At 37.3% G+C, this 21,606-nt stretch overlaps 1 protein-coding gene across 1 annotated transcript in view; it reads left to right on the top strand.

The window, feature by feature from the left end:
• Positions 1–18,133: 18,133 nt before the first annotated feature.
• Positions 18,134–21,606, top strand: part of IMPG1 (interphotoreceptor matrix proteoglycan 1) — a 99,018-nt gene continuing 95,545 nt past the window's right edge. Inside the window, exon 1 of the mRNA XM_072966279.1 lies at positions 18,134–18,200. Within this exon, the coding sequence (XP_072822380.1) occupies positions 18,134–18,200 (67 nt within the window). The remainder of the gene's footprint in view (positions 18,201–21,606) is intronic.

Raw genomic sequence — 21,606 nt, 5'->3', positions numbered from 1 at the left:
TACATGTGAAACTTCTGTCTTCGGATTTCCAGTTAAGTTCTTTCAAATGCTAACTAGTGTATGTTGCCAGCTACCTCCACCCCAGAAGGAGTACCTGAGTACGTCCAAATTTAACTAATGGCCCCTGGGATATAAATCAAGTATGTATACACAAATAGCTGTGTACACATACATACATGCATGTGTATATGTGTAATACATGTATGTAGAGATAGAGATAGATAGATACACATACTACCTTCACTGAAGTGTTTCAAAATAAATATAAACACTGTAACAGCCATATGTTGGCAGAACCTAAGTACCTGGTCTGCAGAGAGTGGATGGAACTTGTGCCAACAAGGAAGCAGAGAGGGGACCCCTGAGGCTGCAGGACGGGGCGCTCCTACGACAGCTGCCTTCGTGTTTGGTAATGTCCCTCCCTCTGGTGTCAACCCTTCATGCGACCTAGCTGCACTTCCTACTTTGCCTTGTACAAGATAATCATATCATTATATTAAATGTCCCCTCTTCCTTAAAATGATTTGAGTGTATTCCGTTACTTTCAACCAACCAATCCTAGTCTAAGAGATTAATACTATTCTTACAGAGTTAATATAATTCCAAACAAAAATAAGGTAATTTGGTATAATAGTTAGCCTCATTACAGATAAAGGGATGATTTCCATTAGGCTTATTACAACACTGAATGTAGCTCAAGGACCACACTTGCCGTCTTCACAGACTTCCAGGAATGCCCGATCGAGAAGCACTAAACAGAGGTATGAATGCTCACGTGTTTTCCTCTAAACATATGTTCATTTTACAGGAGGATGCTTTTTAACTCAATCAACCTTTGCTGAGTACCAGATATACTCAGAGCACCGTCTTAAGTGTTTCGGTGTTAAAGGTGGAAGACATCACTCTCAACCATGGGGGCTGGGATTCTATTCGCATCCAAAGAAGGGATAGAAAAGCACACAAGTGATTAAAATGAAGGGTCAGTGAAAGTGGCCAATGCCATGAAAAGTATAAACACGGAGGGTGTGACGGCAGGGGATAGATTGCCCAGCTCAGTAAGAGTCCGCCAAGTTCTCAAAGTCCAGGTAGATATTGAGGAACTGGGATAGTGTGCACAGGCAAAGACGTGACAAGGAGGAGGGACGGCCTCCCAGGCAAGAAAAACCGCAGGGAAGTATAGAGCCGAAAGTCAGAAGACTTGTTCTCGAAGCAGTAGGGGTGTGGTTCAGCTGTGGTGTAAAATGCCTGCAGACACGATGTGAGAAAAAGACTGAAAAGGTGAGTTTGGATCCAACATTGGGTGAATTACTGCACTGCCAGGTCCTTCGTCTCCTCATTCCTGAGATGGGAAAAGGACAGCTCCCACGGACCTGCTGCGACTGTCATTGCACTGAAGCAGCTGGTTTAGGTAAAGCACTTAGAAAGAAGAGTTCCTGGCATATTAAGCAAGCACTATAGACAGTGTCAGATTTTATTACTTAAACTCCACTGTTATAATGTTTCATATGTTCAGTGATCTCTGACTGGCCAGTACAGCCTGACCCACCCCACCTGCCTGAATCTGTGGGGCTGAGTCCCATCAGAACTAATCCCACCTTTAATGCAAATATCTTACGGTCTCACAATTACCATCCATAGACAATGTAACCTACCTAGGTAAACAATGTCAAAACAATGCGTATAATGCCCCAACTATAACAAATACTAGATATAAAATAATGTTATTTTTATGATAATAATATGTTATTATAATAAATAAGTAAATAATACTATTTTACAACATAAATGCTTGGGCAGACTACAACAGCATCCTCACGTCAAAGTTGGGGAGTAATAACCTATAATGGAAAAAAATCTGCAAAAGAATATATATATATATATATATATATATACACAAACACACATATATATGTATATATAATTGCATCACTTGCTGTACATCCGATACTAACACAACACTGTAAATCAACTATACTTCAATTCAACAAAAAAGCTGGGGAGGCACATCCCTGAATGAGGAAATAACAAAGTCATCATCACGCACTTGTACTTAGAGGTAGCCTTGTGAAGGCAAAAGCCAAAAAGCACAATAATGGAGGTGTGTTGTGTTGATAACTCAAATACTGCGAGTGACAACACTACTAGCAGTTTTCTGAAGTGGAAAAAGCCAAAACAAAATAGATTTCCAGCTTCCCTCAAATTACCCAGTAACTGTATTCATAGAAAATGCAATATATAGCAGAAACCATGGAAAAATTACTTTGGGGTTATGGGAAAAATGGAACTAAGGTGCAGTCTCAGATAATTAGAGACAGTTTTTCACCTACATGAATTTGAGGTTGACATTCAAAAGCAGTGCAATGTGTGGGCCAATTCTTCACCTTGAAGGACTGTTCCCGGAAGTGCAGGGTATCTCGCCTCCCCAGCCCTGTCTACTGGGTCCATTAGCTCCTCCTCCCCCTCAATCATCTCACAACTAAAACAAGCCAACGGATTTCCAAGACAGCCCTCTGGGACAACACTCTCCCACCAAGAACCACTGGTTTAATGAATGACAGAGGAATAAAAAGAGGGAAGATATTTTCAAGGACACAGTTTCATTCCTAAGAGGAGATCTCCATGCGTTAGCCCAGCAATCAAAAGAGATCTAATGGCAACACTATCCTCACAGTGGAAGAGGAACTAAAATATTTCTTTCTGGACTTCTCTATATTTAAAAATAACCTTCAGCATGCAATGCAATGAGTATATACTGATATTTAATGAAAATATTAAGAAATAAGGGGGAATTCTCAAGATCAAGTATGAATCAGCAAAACCCAGATTATGGGAAAACTCCTGAAAATACAAAAGTATATTCACTTAGAAAATTGCCAGGAAGAGAGAGAAAAAGAGGAAAGGAGAGAGGTTGTAGATTAAAAGAGACTTAACATATCAACCAGTTGCAATTTGGGATCTTAGGACATAATTAGAAATATGAACACTGGCTGGATAGTTGATATTAAACAGTTATTGTTAATTTTTTGGTGTGATATTGGAATTATGGTTATTTTTAAATAAGTCAATATCTTCTGGAGATACAAACTAAAATATCTATAGATGATAAAACATATGATATTTTCTTCAAAATAGTATGGGAACAGAAAAAGGAAATGGAGACATAACTGAGACAAGATTAGACATGAAGTCATTCTACTTTTGGACTTTTTTCACTTATACCATAATTTTTAAAAATAAATAAATTGTAAAGATGTGGTTATAGAGAAAGGAAGAACTAAGAAAGCTTACAGTCTGGTAACTGGTAATTCTAATTAATGCCACACTGAAAAAAAAAAAACTTTAAAAATACAGAAAAGGAGAAAAAATCCATGCCATGACAGAGACAATTTCATTGTGATTCGGGATTTAGCAATATTAATACTTTCATTTATTATTTTCATCCACTGTCTTTTTTCCACTTTACAAAGCTTTAAAACAAATTTCTTTCCAAGTATCGACAGTGTTTCAGGGTCAGGAAAGGAAAGAAAAGGTGTAAAGACAGGTATAAAGCAAAGCCTCTATAACATGAATGTTAATCCACTTGACATTTTGTCCGTTGGTTATAGTCCTGCAGGACCCAAGAGTGTAAGCCCCAGCGACCATCAGTCAGGTGATGTCCCCTGGCAGAAGCCATAAAAACCAGGGTACCAGATGTGAAAAGCTTTTCCTTTAATATAAGGAAAAAGACAAGGATGCCCACTCTTGTCTCTTTCATTCAAAATATTATTGGAAGTCCTAGCCACAATAGTCACATAAGAAAAAGAAATAAAAGAAATCCAAACAGAAAAAGAAGACATAAAATTGTCACTCTTTGCAGATGACATGATACTAACTACATAAAATCCTAAAGATGCCACCAAAAAACTATTCAAACTAATAAATGAATGCAGTAAAAGTTACAGGCTACAAAATCACTATGTGAAAATCCGTTGCATTCCTATACAGTAACAACAAACTGTCAGAATGAGAAATTAAGAACATAATCCCATTCACAACCGTATCAAAAAGAATGAAGTACCTGGAAGTAAATTTAACCAAGGAGGCTAAAGACCTGTGAAAACTGTAAGACACTGATGAAAGATTGACAGCAATAGATGAAGGGATACACTGTGCTCATGGACTGACAGACTAATGCTGTTAAAGCAGCCATACCACCCAAGGCTATCTATAGATTCAGTGCAATCCCAATCTAATACCAATGGCACTATTCACAAAACTTGAAGAATGCATTTTGACATTCATCTTAACAGTACTTTTGGGGCAGGGGAGGGAAACAAAAATAGAAGCAAACAAATGGGACTATATCAAATTAAAAGTCTTTTGCACAGTGGAGGAAACTGTCAACACAATGAAAAGGCAGCCTACCAAATGGGAGAAGATATTTGCAAATGATGTATTTGATAAAGGGTTAATATCCAAAACATGCAAAGAACTTCTATAACTTTTCACCAAAAAAAAAAAAACCTGTTTAAAAAAGTGGGCAGAGGACCTGAATATACATTTTTTTTCCAAAGAAGACATGCAGATGGCCAACAGACACATAAAAAGATGCTCAACATCACTAATCATCATTATATTCAAATGCAAAGCAAAACCACAACCAGATACCACCTCTCACCAATAAGAATAGCTACCATCCAAAAGACAAGAAATAACAGATATTGGCCAGGATATGGAGGAAAGGGAAACCTCGTGCTCTGTTGGTGGGACTGTACATTGGTTCAGGCACCATGGAAAGCACTGTGGCAGTTCCTCAAGAAATTAAAAATAGAACTGCCATATTATCCAGCAATTCCATCTCTGGGAGTATATTAGAAGGAAACAAAAACACGAATTTAAAAAGATGCATGTACTCCAATGTTCACTGCAGCATGATCTACAATAGCCAGTATATGGAAGCAATTTAAGTGTCCACTGATAGATGAGATATATGTATACATAATATATATATATATATATATATATATCACAGTCTCAGCTATGAAAAATAAAATCTCGCCATTTGCAGCAACATGGGTGGATCCAGAGGGTATTATGCTAAGAGAAATAAGTCAGATACAGCATGATCTGACTTATATTTAGAATCTACAAAGCAAAACATACAAACAAAACAAAATGAAAACAGACTTACAGATACAGAGAACAAATGGGTGGTTGCCGGAAGGGAGGCAGGAAGCATTAGGCAAAATAGGTAAAGGAGATTAAGAGATACAAACCGCCAGTTATACAGCATAAGTAATATGGTCAATAATACAGTAATAACTTTGTATGGAGACAGGGGGTTACCAGACCTATTGTGGTGATCATTTCATAATGTCATATCATTATGTAGTACACCTGAAACTAACATAATCTTGTACATGGACTATATTTCCATTTTTTTTAATTTTATTGGAACATAGCTGCGCCCATTTGTTTATGGCTGCTTTCACACTGTGAGTAGTTGTGACAGAGACACTGTGACATGAAGCTTGAAGTATTTACTCTCTGACCCTTTACAGAAAAAGTCCTCAGACCCTGGTGTACATGTAGGTGTATCACCGTCGTAGTTAAGACTGCTGTGAGAAAAAAGTCACCCCAGGTAACGAAGAACCAATTTCCAAGTTCCAAGTAGTTAAGAATTACCAGAGGAAATACAAACCATCTGTAAATTGGAAACAGGCTGTAAGAAGGTTTAATCCTTCCAATTTTAAAGTGAGATAAATGTTCGGTTATCACTCGTGCATAAAAGCTAATCTTCATCAACCTTTGGACTGGTGCCAGGGCACAGCGCCTGACAGAACACATTACAAGCAAGTGGTCTAAATGCCTTGCTAGTGTCCCTTGTACAGGCAAAAGGCAAAAGTGCCTGGAATAAACTTGTCACTACCACGCCGCCTCAATCTGAAATCCACTCCTCTTCCTCCCTCCTTTTGAATCCTGCAGATACATAAGCATGCTTTCATGTGGCATGCGTACGTATTTCATGGTTTTTAGGATGCCTGCAAAGTCAAATGCATTGAGGAGAATTATAACAATGCTGGGCTTACAGCAGCGAGTCCATGAAAAGTTTTTGATCAAGTTTTGGGGCCAATTAACACATGCACGCTGCTGCCTCCTGTCTAAGTCATTCTGGAGCGATTTGTCAACAAATAGGCCAAGCACTGCCATGAGCAGTTCTTCTAAAACAGAAGAAGCAGATCCATTTTAATAGCCTAATCTACAGATGTCTCCGGCTGCTGCTCAATTCTGTTTAACCTCGATAAGAGTCTCTTCCAGCTGGATACAAACAACCTGTCAAAACAGCAGCTCAGGAAGAAGGTTCCAGCTCATTAGAACTGTGCTCATCACCACCTTAAGAAGCTCCTGGAAAAAAATGGAAAGTTAAGCAGGGCAATTGAGGTTCACACACAATAAATCCAGACAGGCAGATTTTTCTAATCTACCGCTCCTAATCTTCACTGGCAAAGGCCACGCTGAGCATTTTTGACTCACTGTTAAAAAAGAAAGAAAAAAAAAAGTTGTTAAAAGTGTATTTATTCACTCATGAAAACAGCCCTTGAATGTCAAGATTCGGTAATCAATTTTAAATCAAAGAGAAATTTTCAACCAGCCAAGAAGAAAGTCAGCACATTGATATTAGCACATGGAAGAAAAAAAGCTGTGGATAAATTCAGGTTAAGAAAAAAAGAAATCAAGGTTGTCTGCCAGTCTGATTTTTAAACACTTGCTTAAGAAAATGTGAAGGAGCTTGGTAGAAGCTTTTTTCTTTAACCTCTCTGGAGTCTAGCAAAAGGCCACATTACATGTTTAATAGAAATCGAAAGTTGAATGTTCTAGAGAATAAGGCTATAGATTCCAGTAGGCACGGAGCAGGAACTCTGCTGTGAGTTCAAAACTATCAGTCTGTCCTTTTTGACTGGGGTGATGAGGAGACCATGAAACCCTGGGGGAACCCTCCACAGCAGACACCCAGTCTGCTCCTATCACACACAACAGGCATCAAGAGGCCTTCATGCTCTTGCCTGAAACCCACGGGGACCGCCAGCTGGTCTCTCAGACGCCCTCGCCAGTCCTAGTATACAGGGCTCTCTGCAGAGACACTGAGCTGATATGCATTTTCACTACCACACACTCCCTACCTCGCAAGGCCTGTCTAGAGCTTTGTCCTTGTTTTGCCTGGTGTTTCTATTGGCTTCCTGTGACAGGAAACAGAAAAACAGCGGTTAAGCGTATAGCTCTGTGCTGCAGAGTGCTGGATCCAAACCTCGGTCCCCTGGCTTACCAGCTATGTGGCCTGGGCCAGCTATGTAACTAGTCTGTGCCTGTTTTTGCTTTTGTCTTGTTTTTGTCTGAAAATGGAGAGAACTAGAGTCACCTGCATCAGTGGGCTGTCAGGAAAATCAATCTGTAGTCCTCCATTCAACACCCTCTTCCTGTTATGGATATTTAGTAACATCCTCTTAAACATCCTGAAATGAAACTCACGGATCATGCTTTCTACCAAGACGTTATTTAAAAACAACAATGCAATGCCTTAACTATATATAATATAAAGAATAAATTAAAAGAAGATAATTTGAAATTATATAATATGTTTCAATAAGTAAATGCTCAGACATGATTATTCTAGGAGATAGAATAAACTGCCCCCTCTTTGCACATCTACGTGGAATCACCATGAATCAGCAGCTACAACAAGCCAGGGGCTGCAAGCAGGGACGTAAGGTCCAAAATAGTGAAAAACTCTTGCTGACGTTTCAAACAAAACAAAATACACCAAAGAGTAAGAGTCTAGCAAGAAAAAGACAGAGAAGACAGGACTTGGCGAGATGGAATTTTCTCATGATCTTCACGATCAAACCAATGAAGTGCTAGGGAAAGTAACAGAATAGAGTGTATTAGAGAGAAATGAGATATATGCCATATTTAGGGATAAGGAGACAAAAAATTTTAATTTTGTCCATAAATTCAAACAAACGCCAATGAAACCCTCCCCAGGATTTCAGGATCTTGACATAATATTCCTAAAATTCATATGAAAGTACAAAGAGGTAAAAAATGTCTGTGAATACTTTGGAGAACATAGCGGGGGATGCACTCTACCAGATGCCAAGCTTTATTATAAAGCTGCAGTAAATGGATCTTGTGCTCTTGATGCAGAATTATACAAATAAACCATTGAACCAATGAAATGACAGAGATCTAGGAAATAGTATAGGATAGAGGTGGCATTACAAAGCAGGAGGTGGGGGAGGGTATAGCTCAAGTGGTAGAGAGCATGCTTAGCATGCACTAGGTCCTGGGTTCAATTCCCAGTACATCCATTATAAATAAATAAACAAATAAACTTAATAATCCCCCACCAAAAAAACAAAAAGTGGTATTTTTTAAACAAAATAATAGCTTAGCCATAAAACAAAGTCAAGGACCTTTAGTTCCTCTTGAAGGCTATAAATAAAATTCTGAACCATATCCTTGAGTTGTTCCATTGTTGTTTTGTGAAACCCCCAACCAGTGGAAGACGTTAATTGTATGTTGACCATCCAGTGGAAACCCTAGACCTGCTGGAGACAAAACTGATACTTGAGATTCCTGAAGCAACACCCTTTTATCTCACTATCAACCAACCAAACAATTGTACATGAGCTGGTCAGGCACCCTGGAACCCATACCTCTAATCCTGCCTTTAAAATTCTTTCCCTGAAAGCCATTGGGGAGTTAGGGTCTTTTGAGCATAAGCTCCCCATTCTCCTTGCTTGGTCCCATATTGGACGCCTTGCAATATATGCTGAACTTTCTTTCATCACAACCCAGTGACAGTAGTAGACTGGCTTTAATGTGTGCAGGATAGCAGACCCAAGTTTCGTCCAGTAACAATATCATGTGTAATACTTTTAAGAAAAGGAAATAGTCTACCACATTTTCCTGAAAGCAACATGTTTTATTAAAGAGGCTCTTAAATAGAAATTATTTTTATAACTTGAAATTATTGCTTTTTCTCCTAGAGAAAAGAACAGTAATGTTTCATAACAGGGCTAGAAACATAAGTATAACAAAGAAAGTATTTTGTTAGCACCTACCAGCTTTTCAGCCCACGTAGATGAATATTAGAAATATTTCTATATACATATATTCTAAGTCCTTATATCATTTTTCCTAGATGTGGTTATTTAAAGGTAGACTCGCCTTTCATCTAGTTCATTTCTCATTTTCAGACGCACTGTTCTGAGAAAGATTACACCAATCTGATGATTCTAATCTTCTTCAGATATCGCCAAAATAATCTGTAGTTAAAGATGAAAGCTGAAAACCAATTACTCTATACTACCCTGTGAATTATCCCAAAAGTAATATTAAAGGAAAATTTTTGACGTATGAAGCCACAATGATAAACAGAATAAGAAAGGACATAACAGTAATAAAATTCTAGGATGTCTGCAGCAGGTAAAGCGAGTAGGTGATTTGAACGAATCCTCCTGCTGAAAAAAATGTAGAAAAGCTGGATGAATATAGAATCATCTGGTTGAAGAAAGTGGAGCATTAATAGTGAAGCATCACCAGAATGGAGAGTTACAAGAGGTCAGGATCGAAACAAGCAACCTTAGTTTGAGGGGACCACTTTTGCCCCAAAGCGTTTGCCAGTTGGTGAGAAACACGGAGGCTGAACAGTGCTTTTGAAAACCTCTTGGTAAGAAGGGGACAAAAATTGGGATTCAGGCCATAGTAGAACCCTGGGAAACTCTGAAGGGCTGCATTCCAGGAGCAAAGGTGAACACCAAGTACAGCCCAGCTTCTGTGCAGTCTAGAAAATCTCCAACTCAGAAACTGTATTAAGCTGATCTTGGATTGCTAGTAATCCCCCGTGCTTAGAAGCAGCAAAGGAAAATCCTCTCTGGAAGGAGATATCCTAGGCTTCAAATTTTTTCTATAAAATTCCTTTTTTCTATTTCTAATAAACTTTTTATATTAGAATAAGTTTAGACTTAGGGAAAAATTGTGAAGGTATTAGAGAATTCCCATATACCCCTATGGGAACACAGTTTCCCCTAATACTAACATCTTCCATTATTACAGTACATTTTTTACATTTAATGAACCAATATTGATACCTGAAGCCCATTAACTGTAGCTCATATTTTATTCAGATTTTCCTAGTTCTTTTTTTTTTTTTTTTCAATTTTAACTTAATATCCTTTCTGATTCCAGGAACCCATCCAGGATTCCACATTACATTTAGTTGCCATGTCTCCTTAGGCAAATCTTGGCTGTGACGGTTTCTCAGATTTTCCCTCTTTTTTATGACCTTGACAGTTTTGGGGAGAACCTGTCAGGCACTTTGAAGACTGTCCTTCAGTTGAGATTTTTCTCTGATGTTCTTCTCTTAATTGGTCTGGGATTATGGGGTTTTTTGGAGGAAGACCACAGAGGTGAAGTGCTGTTCCCATCATACCTTATGAAGGAAGCACGTTGTCAACGTGGCCACCTTGTTGATGTTGACTTAATCAAAGGTGATGTCTGTCAGGATTCCCCACTGCAGAGTTATACTTTTCTCCCTTCCATGTTGTATTGCTTAGAAGGAGGTCACTATGCACAGGTCACACCTGAGGAGCGGGAGTTATGCTCCACTTCCTGGAGAGTGGAGTTATCTACATAAATTGTTTGGAATTGCTCTGCCTGGGATGTTCGTCTATTCCCCCCATTTACATATTCACATAACAGTTTATCCTTATCAGTATAGACCTGTGTATATTTATTTCACACTTTATGTTATAATCCAAAACTACTTTACTTTATTCCTCAAATTGCTTCACTTTCGGCCATTGGGAGCCCTTTTGGTTGGCTCCTGTGTCCCTTTGACATACCCTGACCAGTGCGCAGGGTTTGGGGTTTCGTTTTGTCTCAGTGCTTCCTTACTTTCTGGCACTAGAAGATGCTTCAGGTACGTCTTGTATTCTTCCTGCCCCTGTTTTATTTTGTTGCTATTGTTTGTTTGTTTGTTTGTTTGTTTGGGGGGGTAGTTAGGTTTATTTATTTATTTCTTTTTAGAGGAGGTACTGGGAATTGAAATCAGAACCCTGTGCATACTAAGCATGCGCTCTACGACTTGAGCTATACCCTCCTCCCATTTGGGTGTCTTTTAAATCATGTTTTAGAATCAACCATTTCTCCAAAGAGTCTTGGTTTATTTTAGTGAAGATCTGGGTGCTAAGTGTGCTCGTGGCTAGTGGGATGTCATTGCTTCTAGGCTCTTTCAGCTGCTGGAGAAGGGAAATATGTGTCTACTAACCAGGACATAGACACAGATCCATAAATATACATAACATATATAATTAATTGAATCTATTTATGTCTTACGTATGAATTAATAAATCCATTTCTATCTGTGTAAAACAAAACATGGGTTCACATCAATGTCTCCAACTCTACTCCACGAACATATGGATTGTTTTTGCCTCCTCCCTTTGCTTGTCTATAGCTGCCACTCCAGCGGTAGGAGAACTGGCTCCCACCCTCTGTCACCCACTTACTTACCTGTCCAGTTGCAGCGTGCGCGCTGGCGCTGCTTCAGAATTGTTAGCTCCTACCCCCGTGGGAAACAACTTGTTTCCAGAGTACACTGCTTACATACAGTTCCTCTTGCGTTTAGTCTGACAGGCTCCACTTATTTCCAAAGTTATTTAGGTCAGATTCTCCCCCACCTCCTTTAGTAAGATTGTTTTATACATTTTTCATAAGGCTGGATTCTTTTGTCACAGCCTGTACTGTCACAATTAGCAAATTAGTTAGGTGCTACCTAAAGAATTTTTTTTTAATTTACATGCTTTCAGTTTTACTTCCCTGCTGTAAAGTTCTATGGGTTCTGAAAAATGCATATTGTCGTGATTACAGAGTTATACCAAGTAGTTTCATGCCCCAACCCCCTCTGCTCCCCTGTTCACAGCGCACACACCCCAAAATGCCAACAACTGCTCCACCTGTTTGCCTTTTCTGCAGTGTCATGTAAATGGAATGACACAGTATGTAGTCTTTTCACACTGGCTTCCTTAACCTAGCAATGTGCGATTGAGATTCATCTGTGCCTTTGCATGGCATGATAGTTCATACCTTCTTATTGCTAATAGTATTCTTTTGCGTATGCACAGTTTATTACTTCACCTACCAAAGAACATCTTACATATGTTTTAAAAAATTGTCAAACTGTCTTCTAAAGGGCCTGTGCCAATTTGCACTCCTGCCAGTAATGAATGAGAGTTCCTGTTGCTCCACATCTTTGCCAGCAACTGATAGTGTCTATTTTTTTTTTAATTTTAGTTATTCTAATAAGTATGTAGTGGTATCTCATTGATGTTTCAATTTGCATTTCCTAATGTCAAGTGTTAATGAGCATCTTTTCATATGTTTATTTGCCATCTGTATGTCATGCTTGGTGAGGAGTCTTGCTTAGATCTTTGGCTCATTGTTAATGGAGTTGTTAGGTTTTCTTACTGTTGAGTTTTAATCTTTCCTTGTGTAGCTTGGATACATTTCCTTTATCAGAAATGTGTTCGTGAATGTTTTCTCCCAGTGTATGGCTTATCTTTCATTTTGTTTACAATCTCTCTAGCAGAGCAGAAGTTTTTCATTTTAATAAAATCCAACCAATCTTTTTTTGCTTTCATGGATCATGCTCTTGTACCTAAAATGTCATCAACAAGCCTTAGGTCAAAAAGATTTTCTTCTATATTTTCTTCTAGAATTTTTATGCATTTTTAATTTATGTGTATGATTCATTTTTACTTCATTTCTGTGTAAGGTGCAATGTTTGTGTCTGGATCCATTTTTTTGTTTGTTTTTAATAGGTTTTTTTTTGGGTGGTGAGGGGGTAATATGGCACCATTTGTTAAAAAAACAATTCTTGACAAATGCTGGAGAGGCTGTGGAGAAAGGGGAACCCTCCTACACTGCTGGTGGGAATGCAGTTTGGTGCAGCCACTATGGAAAACAGTGTGGAGATTCCTCAAAAGACTAGGAATAGACTTACTATATGACCCAGGAATCCCACTCCTGGGCTTGTACCCAGAAGGAAATCTACTTCAGGATGACACCTGCACCCCAATGTTCATAGCAGCACTATTTACAATAGCCAAAACATGGAAACAACCTAAATGTCCATCAACAGGTGACTGGATAAAGAAGATGTGGTATATTTATACAATGGAATACTACTCAGCCATAAAAACCGACAACATAATGCCATTTGCAGCAACATGGATGCTCCTAGAGAATGTCATTCTAAGTGAAGTAAGCCAGAAAGAGAAAGAAAAATACCATATAAGATCGCTCATATGTGGAATCTAAAAAAAAAAAAAAACAAACAAACAAAAACAAAGCATAAATACAGGACAGAAATAGACTCATGGACAGAGAATACAGACTTGTAGTTACCGGGGGTGGGTAGAGGGTGGGAAGGGATAGACTGGGATTTCAAAATTGTAGAATAGATAAACAAGATTACACCGTATAGCACAGGGAAATATACACAAAATGTTATGATAAATCACAGAGAAAAAAATGTGACAATGAGTGTGTATATGTCCATGAATGACTGAAAAATTGTGCTGAACACTGGAATTTGACACAACACTGTAAAATGATTATGAATCAATAAAAAAAAAAAGAAATCAATCAACTGTATTTGTGTGGGCCCTTCTGGGCTCTTTAGTCTGTTCCATTGACCTTTGTGTATATTTATTCATCAACACCATGCTGACCTCCTAATTGCAGTACAAACTCTTAAAATATAATGTCTGGCTTACAATAAGAAAAAAATAACCACTTATACCAGGAGATAAGATGATAACAAATTTTTAAAAAACAAAAACAAGAAAATCAAGACAATAAAATCAATACCCAGAGCTCCAGAATTTGGAATTATCAAACCATTCTCACTACATTCAATGAGATAAAAGACAAGATTAAAAATTTCAACACAGAGGCATAAACTGTTTTTAAAAATGATGACACAGACTTGAAAAAGAACCAAATGGAAATCCCAGACCTGAAAAACACAGAAATTAAAATTAAGAAGAATACATTATATCCAGCTGAAGAGAAAACAGTGAAATAAAAGATGAATCAATATAATGAAAGCAAGAGGGAGGGAAAGGATTGGAAAAACATGAGTATATGAAATATACAGATTTTATGACAAAAGTGGAACATCAGAACATTAGGGAAAATAATGGTGGTGGGACAAGCAGAAGTAAGCAGCAGTGCTTACAGATGTGTAATAAGTGGTAAAAAATATTATGAAAAGCAATTAATTGATTACCATAGAAATCAATAATGGTGATTATATTTAATGGGGAAGAAATGCTTGAATTTGTGAGTAGGACCATGGATCCTTCTGAGGTGCTATTAATATTCTCTGTTTTTACTTGTATGTTACCAGGGTGTTCACTTCATAATAATTTTATTGAACTGAACATGTAGGTGTAAGCAAATTTTTATACCATGAACAGATGGTATCTTAAGACAAATCTTAAACTGGCAGCAGAGAACGCACAGAAACAATCTAATTTACATATATTTTTTTAAAAGACATTCCAGGTACTTCTGGAAATGGGGGCAAACTAATGGAAGGATTGGGTTAAAAATAGAAGGATGAACTGAAATACCTAATAATCACTTAGACCTCCAAATCCCCTCCCCCATTCCATTCATTCCTGTCACTGCCGTTCTGCCCCCCAACAAAAGGCTGAAGCTTTATTTTCTGGACAGAGTAAAGCATTCTCTGGACTATTAAATATTTGGCAGATTTGAGAGTGAGGGTACTTCTCTGAAAATAGGAAGATCAAATTAAAATACACACAAGAATATTAAGACCCAAACCCAAGACCTTTCTTAGCTCATGTACTGATATATTGAGAGTTAGTCTATGTCCTAAAATCAAGAGATCAGGAGTCTTTTCTGGGAGATGTGACCACCTGAGGAGGAAATATTTCAAAATATCGGAAGAAGGGTTGCCAGATGCAGCAAATAAAAATATAGATTGCCCAGTTAAAATTGAATCTTAGGTAAACAAATAATTTCATCATATGTCACATGCAATACTTGTGACATATTTATACTAAAAAATTATTTTTATCTTCAGTTTAACTGGGAATCCTGTATTTTATCTGGCAACACTAAGAAGGAAGTATCCCACACATATCAATCTACAGTGAAGACCACAGTTGACAAGTTCTAATCTTATGCGCAGAACTTTCAGTCGCCTATTAACAGACTTAAACATAAGGAGTTAAAGACTCAGTTCAAGAATGCCACCATCCAAGTAATACGGATTCCAGAAAGAGACAACACAGAAAATAAAAGACGAAAATTACATACCTGAAAGAGATTTGCAGTAACTGAAGGACATGAATACCTGGATAAAAGGTCCTCTAAGTGTCCCCATACAATGTATTAAAATAGACCCATAACCAGACAGATTACCACACAGTATCAGAGCAGTGGAGACAAAGAAAAGCTTATAGAAGTTTCTGGAGAGGAAAAGATCCTACACAAAGAATCAAAAACATAGTTCAGGGTTTGCAGATACTAACTACTGTATTTAAGACAGATAAACAGCAAGGTCCTGCTGTACAGCACCAGGAACTATATTCAATACCTTATAATAGCCTATAATTTTTAAAAATATGAAAAGGAATATATACATGTATAACTGAATGACTATGCTGTACATGAGAAATTAACACACCATTGTAAACTGACTATACTTCAGTTAAAAAAAAACAACCAAGAACAAAACAGACTTCAGATTTCAGTAGCACAGGAAGCTAGAAGACAGTGCATTAACTAATGTCTTCAATAATCTGTGAATGTTATTTCCAGTCTAGAATTCTCCCTCCAGTTGTCTTAGTTCTTGCAGGCTGCTGTAACAGAGTATTAGAAACTGAGTGGCTTATAAACAACAGGATGTGTTTCTGACAGTTCTGAGCTGGGAAGTCCAAGATCAAGGTGCAGGCATACTCAGCGTCAAGTGGGAAGCTGCCTCCCGGTCCACAGAGAGCAGTCTTGTTGCCGTGTCCTCACATGGAGGAAACAGCAAGGGGTCTCTCAGGTGCCTCTTTTATTAGGGCAGTAATCCCGTTCAAGAGGGCTTCACCTTCATGACCCAAGTCATCTCCCAAAGGCCCCACTTCCAAATGTCATCATGTTGGGGTTAGTTTTCAACATATGAATTTTGGGAGGACACACACCTTTGGTCTATAGCACTGACCAAAGTAGCAGTCAAATATGAGAATAGATGGAAGCCATTTTCCAACCTACAAGATCTCAAGTTTATCTACTGTGAACTTCCTCTCAATAATCTACAGAAGCATGTGCTCTGCTACAACAAGAGATTAGGTTAAGAAAGAAGGCAACATGAGATTTGGAAACCATGGGATCGGACACAAAAGAGGTGAAGGAATCCCCACGGTGGTTGTGAAAGGAGATCCCCAGATCACTGCTGTGAACAATAACAAGAAATGAAAAAATACAGCTTGGAAGAAGCTAGAAAGCTCTGGGGAAGACGGCCCATCTGAAGTGTTTAACCGTATGAGAATGAAATTTACATATCTGGGGTAATGCTTGGAGATATTTAATTGCTTTGTACGCAGAAAACTTACGGAGGAAAAAGTGAGACCATTGCAAAAGTCATCAGAGAGGGCACTGGTTAAGGGTACAGGCTCCTGCACCAGACTCTTTGGGTTCAAGTCCTGGCTCTGCCGCATCTACTTTAGCTTCCTCAAATATAAAACAGAGATAGTAGAACTTCCCTCAGAGCTTTGTATTGAGGAATACATGGATAATCTACAGAAATCCCTAAGAACAGTGTGTATCACAATATAAGCGCTCAGTATACGTTAGTAATTACAGTTACTCCATGGCTCAGCTATATGCAGCATGTAAACAGTCATAATAATATAAAACTGAATATCCAATAAATGGAAAATACAATAAAACTGAGACAGATGGAGGATAGGTACATGTTTTTGAGGGTGAGGAAGGTGGGGGGGAAGGAGATATTCTCAATATTCATTATTTGATAATGCCTGAAAGTGAAAAAAAAGTAGTATTAGACACATAGTATATTTAAAGGTACAAATGAGAATACTAGAACAACTGGCTTAAAGAATTAAAAGCGTTCAAGATGTGCAGACACTAACTACTATACATAACATGGATAAAAAACAAATTTCTTCTGTGAAGCACAGGGAACTACATTCAATATCTTATAGTAACCTATAATGAAAAAGAATATGAAAACAATGATATGTATGTATACGTATGACTGAAACATTACACTGTACACCAGAAATTAACACATTGTAACTATACTTCAATTAAAAAATAAAGTGGTTGCCTTTGAATGGAGGTATGGCACCAAGATTTTTCTCAAACTTGATAGAACTATTTGACTCGATACATTCTGCACATGCATAACAAATTTTAAACATTTAAACCAGACTTCAAACAAACCAAAAAGGTCACCTGCATGTAACGCCAGAAAGCAAGCAATTTACAAAGCAGTACGTTTCTATGAGAGTGGAGACAGCTTTGCTATCTCTGGAGATCAACATATCGAATAAGCACCTACTTCCAGGAATAGCAATTAAGCTCTTTCGATGGCTGTTCCTTGTGCCTGTCATTTTGGAAAACGTTTGACCCTAACTGTCAGCCTTCTTCTGCATTTTGGCAGGACTTCCCCCAGCTCTCTGTGTCACTGTAACAGGTGAATAACTAAGAGAAAAAGCATTCTTTCTGTCTCTGGACACTTGTTTTTAATGGCATTCAGGGTCCTGGAGCTGGGCTGACAGATGCTCTTCCAGAAGGTTAATGAGATAAAGGTTCCTCCAGCTGGCCCGTAAGCAGAGATTACACCTGAGGGCCAGATAAGGAGATTATTCCAAGAACAGGCACTGCCTCGTGTTCTTCATAAATTAGCACCCTCATAAAGGTAAACCAAGAAGGTTGTCCTCACTCAGCTGATGTAACTATTTAATTTTTTTTAATATTTGTCATTTTATTTTTTTAAATGAGATTTGGGGCTGTTCTGTGATTATTACCAGAATTACCAGTGCACAGAATGTATTTGGAAACTAGAAGGGTTATTTTTGTTCTATGGATTTTTCTCCAAGTTCAAGGAAACAGAGGTAAGTTGCTTAAATATTTTTTTTTAAATCGCTTATATATGAACTCTGTTTACACAGGTGAACGTTCAAAATTAAGAAAGCCACCACTGTATCTCAGAGACCTCCTATGTGGTTAATTGATTGATTAATCGACTAAATGATTGTCGGAAATGGTTTTCACTTGATTGACTATTTACTGCATAATCTTAAGTGCCATTTATGTTAACAAAATAGGACAGATGACTGCATCGTATTTATTCTTATAAAACATTTTTTGAAAACAAATTTGTATCATTCATATCAATAACATTCGTAGGTCCATGAAAAAATGAAATTAGTACTTTATCATTTATGATCAGACAAAAAAATGTATTTCTTACCATCTCATAGTTAAATCATGTGTTGCTTTCTGTTAGAAAATAGCAAATGTGCTTTATCTTCAGAGCTCATGATGACACCAACTCAGAAACTTGGTTGCTTGCTAAACTGTATGCCCGAAAGAACTAGGTACTGCACGTTCTTACGGCAGATCTTCAAGTGAACCTAAAACTAAAGCAAGCCACAAAACAGGCATGTTTAAGAAAAATAGTGTATTAAAAATAATCTGTTAAAGAAAGCTTCAACTTTTTAAGTATCAGCCTGATTATTATAACATACTTTATCTTTTTAAAACATTTGAAATCAACAGTATTCAGTTCATCTTTAAGGATGACATAGCTTTGGACAATTAACCTTTTAATTGAAGCTTTGGTTTTAAAATGCCCATAGAAAAGTAAAACACATAGTTGGTTGCATTTAAGTCAAAAAATAACTCATAAATATTTTATATGAAACATTTTAGTGGTTGCATTTGGAGGGAGAAGAAAATTTCTGGAAAAGATTACATAAAAATTCCTTTTATCTTTTGCTATCTATAAATATAATGAATGAAGGAAACATTTACTTAACTTCCCTTTCAATTGTCAATTTTATATCAATGTTTACATTTATAAAAACATTTTAATTAGAAACAAATGATGGGATTCCAATATATTCTGAGCTTAATCTACTAAAGCAAACCAGTTTGTCTGTTTCAGAAACATGACCGGCCAAATCAGCTTTGGGTTTTGTCAATTTGTTTGCTTAATTATGTTAGCTAACATAACTATTTTTTTCTATTTTCATATGTTTTTTATCAGCTATTACAAACAATTACAAATAGCATAACTAAAGGTAAAAAGTTAAATGAAATAAGCTCACCAAAAACTACAACTTGTTATATGCATTATAACTACATAATAAAAAAATCTTTACTTGTTTACTGCTTTGGGGCTTTTTATTCTGTAAGAATCTCAGATCTGTGAATTTCTGTTAATCATCAATTAATTAGTGAGATCTATGTTAATTAGAGTTTATGTACTTTCGCCAGACTGGTTTCCCAGTTGAGACTAATTAACCATCATGAGTGTATTTACATAGAAAACACTTTTGAGAGAGAGACGAGTTCAATTCAATACAACCAGCTGTTGAGCATAACCATGGGGTTTAAAGTCAAGAATTTCTTTTTAAAAAATTATCAATTATTTTAAAAAATCAAAAGACATAAAAAATTACTCATAGTACACTTGTCCAAACACAGTCTATGCGAGCACTGCCATACGTTTCCTCAGTCTTTTCTCTATGCTTCTTTGGTGTTTACACGATTGCAGCTCTATTGCACACAATTTTATATGAGGCTTTGTGCACATCTATTGCATCATGTGAGTGTTCTACGTTGCTAGCTAGTTTTGACAAGCATCATTCTACTGGCTGCATAATGTTCCTTTCAGTTGATATCTCATGATTAGCTTTTCCTTAATACTCAACAAAAGAGACATAGTTTCTAATTATTTTCTTATTATGAATAACATTGCAATGAACATCTTTGTGCATAAGCTTCTCTCAGTATTAAAGATGCCTAGCGTAAATTCACTGAAGTAAAATTATTGAGTCAAAGCAATATAAATGGTTTTATGGTATTTGGTTCATATTATCAAATTTCTTCTCAAAAGGTTTCCTATGCCCGTAGGTAATTTTTCCCAATTTGATTCCATAAGCGGAGTGTTTGCCCTGTACTCAACACAGAATATTAAGAGATTCAGAGACATGCCAATATTTCAAAAGCTTTCCTTTGAGTTTTGCAGATTCTGAATGTAGTTTTTCCATTGATACATAAAAACAAAATGGTTTTGATTTCAAAACATTCATTAGGTAAAACTGTTTAGTGCAATGAAAGACAGTTCAATAATTTCAAAGAACAGTCACTTCATCAAGATACCAGGACACCTCTCTTCGATATTCCTAAATGGGATGCTGGTTACATCTGATGTGCACAGCAGTGCTTTATTCACTTACTTTTCCATTTCACATAAATAATTTCACCTAATTGCTTGTGACATTCTGATGTGTGAGAGAAAGTTGAAGAGAGACATTCCACCCCTAGCAAGCCCTAAAATGGAAATGGTGTTTATCAGAGCGTGGGCTTTTTGCATTGCGTTTGGTTATATTAAGTGAAACCTTTAACTAAGTTATTATTAGTTCACGAAGGTAGGGTGACTATTTTAGTAGCTGTGAAATGTCAGGAAATTTGCATTTGAAGACTCTCCAATTCTTGCTGATCCTTTACTACTGGGATATGCTCTCATTTCATAAAATTACCCAGGCAGGTATTTTCTCTTATTGCAGCTCCGTGAACAGAGAACGTGGCTTCATTTGTATACCTGAGATAGCTCCCAATGACAGTCACACTAATTTTGCAGATCTTTTTTTTTTTTTTCCTCTCTGCTATGGTCTCAGAACAGCGTAATTGAAAAGCTCCAAGGCAGATTTTTTTGTTCCATTATATCTGAGAAAAGATGTCCTTAAAATTGAAGACTTGTAAACCGAAGGCACTTTGTGTCCAACTGAACAAATTGCGGCAGTGCACTTATTAGATTATGTACTTTAAAAAGAAAAAGCAGTTGCTGCCTTGGACCCTTCCATGCTTATTTTGCTGATCCCACTAAAGGACTATTACATGTGTGAGCTAATTAGGATGCATTGACATGACATTTTGCTTTCTTGGCCTTTTCTGTCAATCATGAGTGTGCAGCCACCTTAAATATCAACTTTATTTACACGCCAATCCTCTCTGAAAATTCAGATCCTGTATACGTTTGGCGCCTCAGTCATGTTCACAGATGTTATGCTGTTACAAAATAATCCATATGAGGCGACAGAGTTTGTTTTTCACAGTAATCTCTAGATTTATATTATGATTCAGGTGGAAATGGCCATGATAAAAGTCCTGACCCCATCACTGTACTGTGAAGTTCCAAACTTGAGGGCACCTGAGGTCTCCATCCATGCTACCTGTCCTTGCTTCAGGATAGGGAAGGCACTTGTGTGGCTGTGGGGAGGGAACTGGTTA

Source organism: Vicugna pacos, chromosome 8 (assembly GCF_048564905.1).
Source record: "Vicugna pacos chromosome 8, VicPac4, whole genome shotgun sequence".
NCBI lineage: Eukaryota > Metazoa > Chordata > Mammalia > Artiodactyla > Camelidae > Vicugna > Vicugna pacos.
The sequence above is the reverse complement of the archived record's forward strand: the minus strand, read 5'-3'. Positions and strand labels throughout refer to the sequence as shown.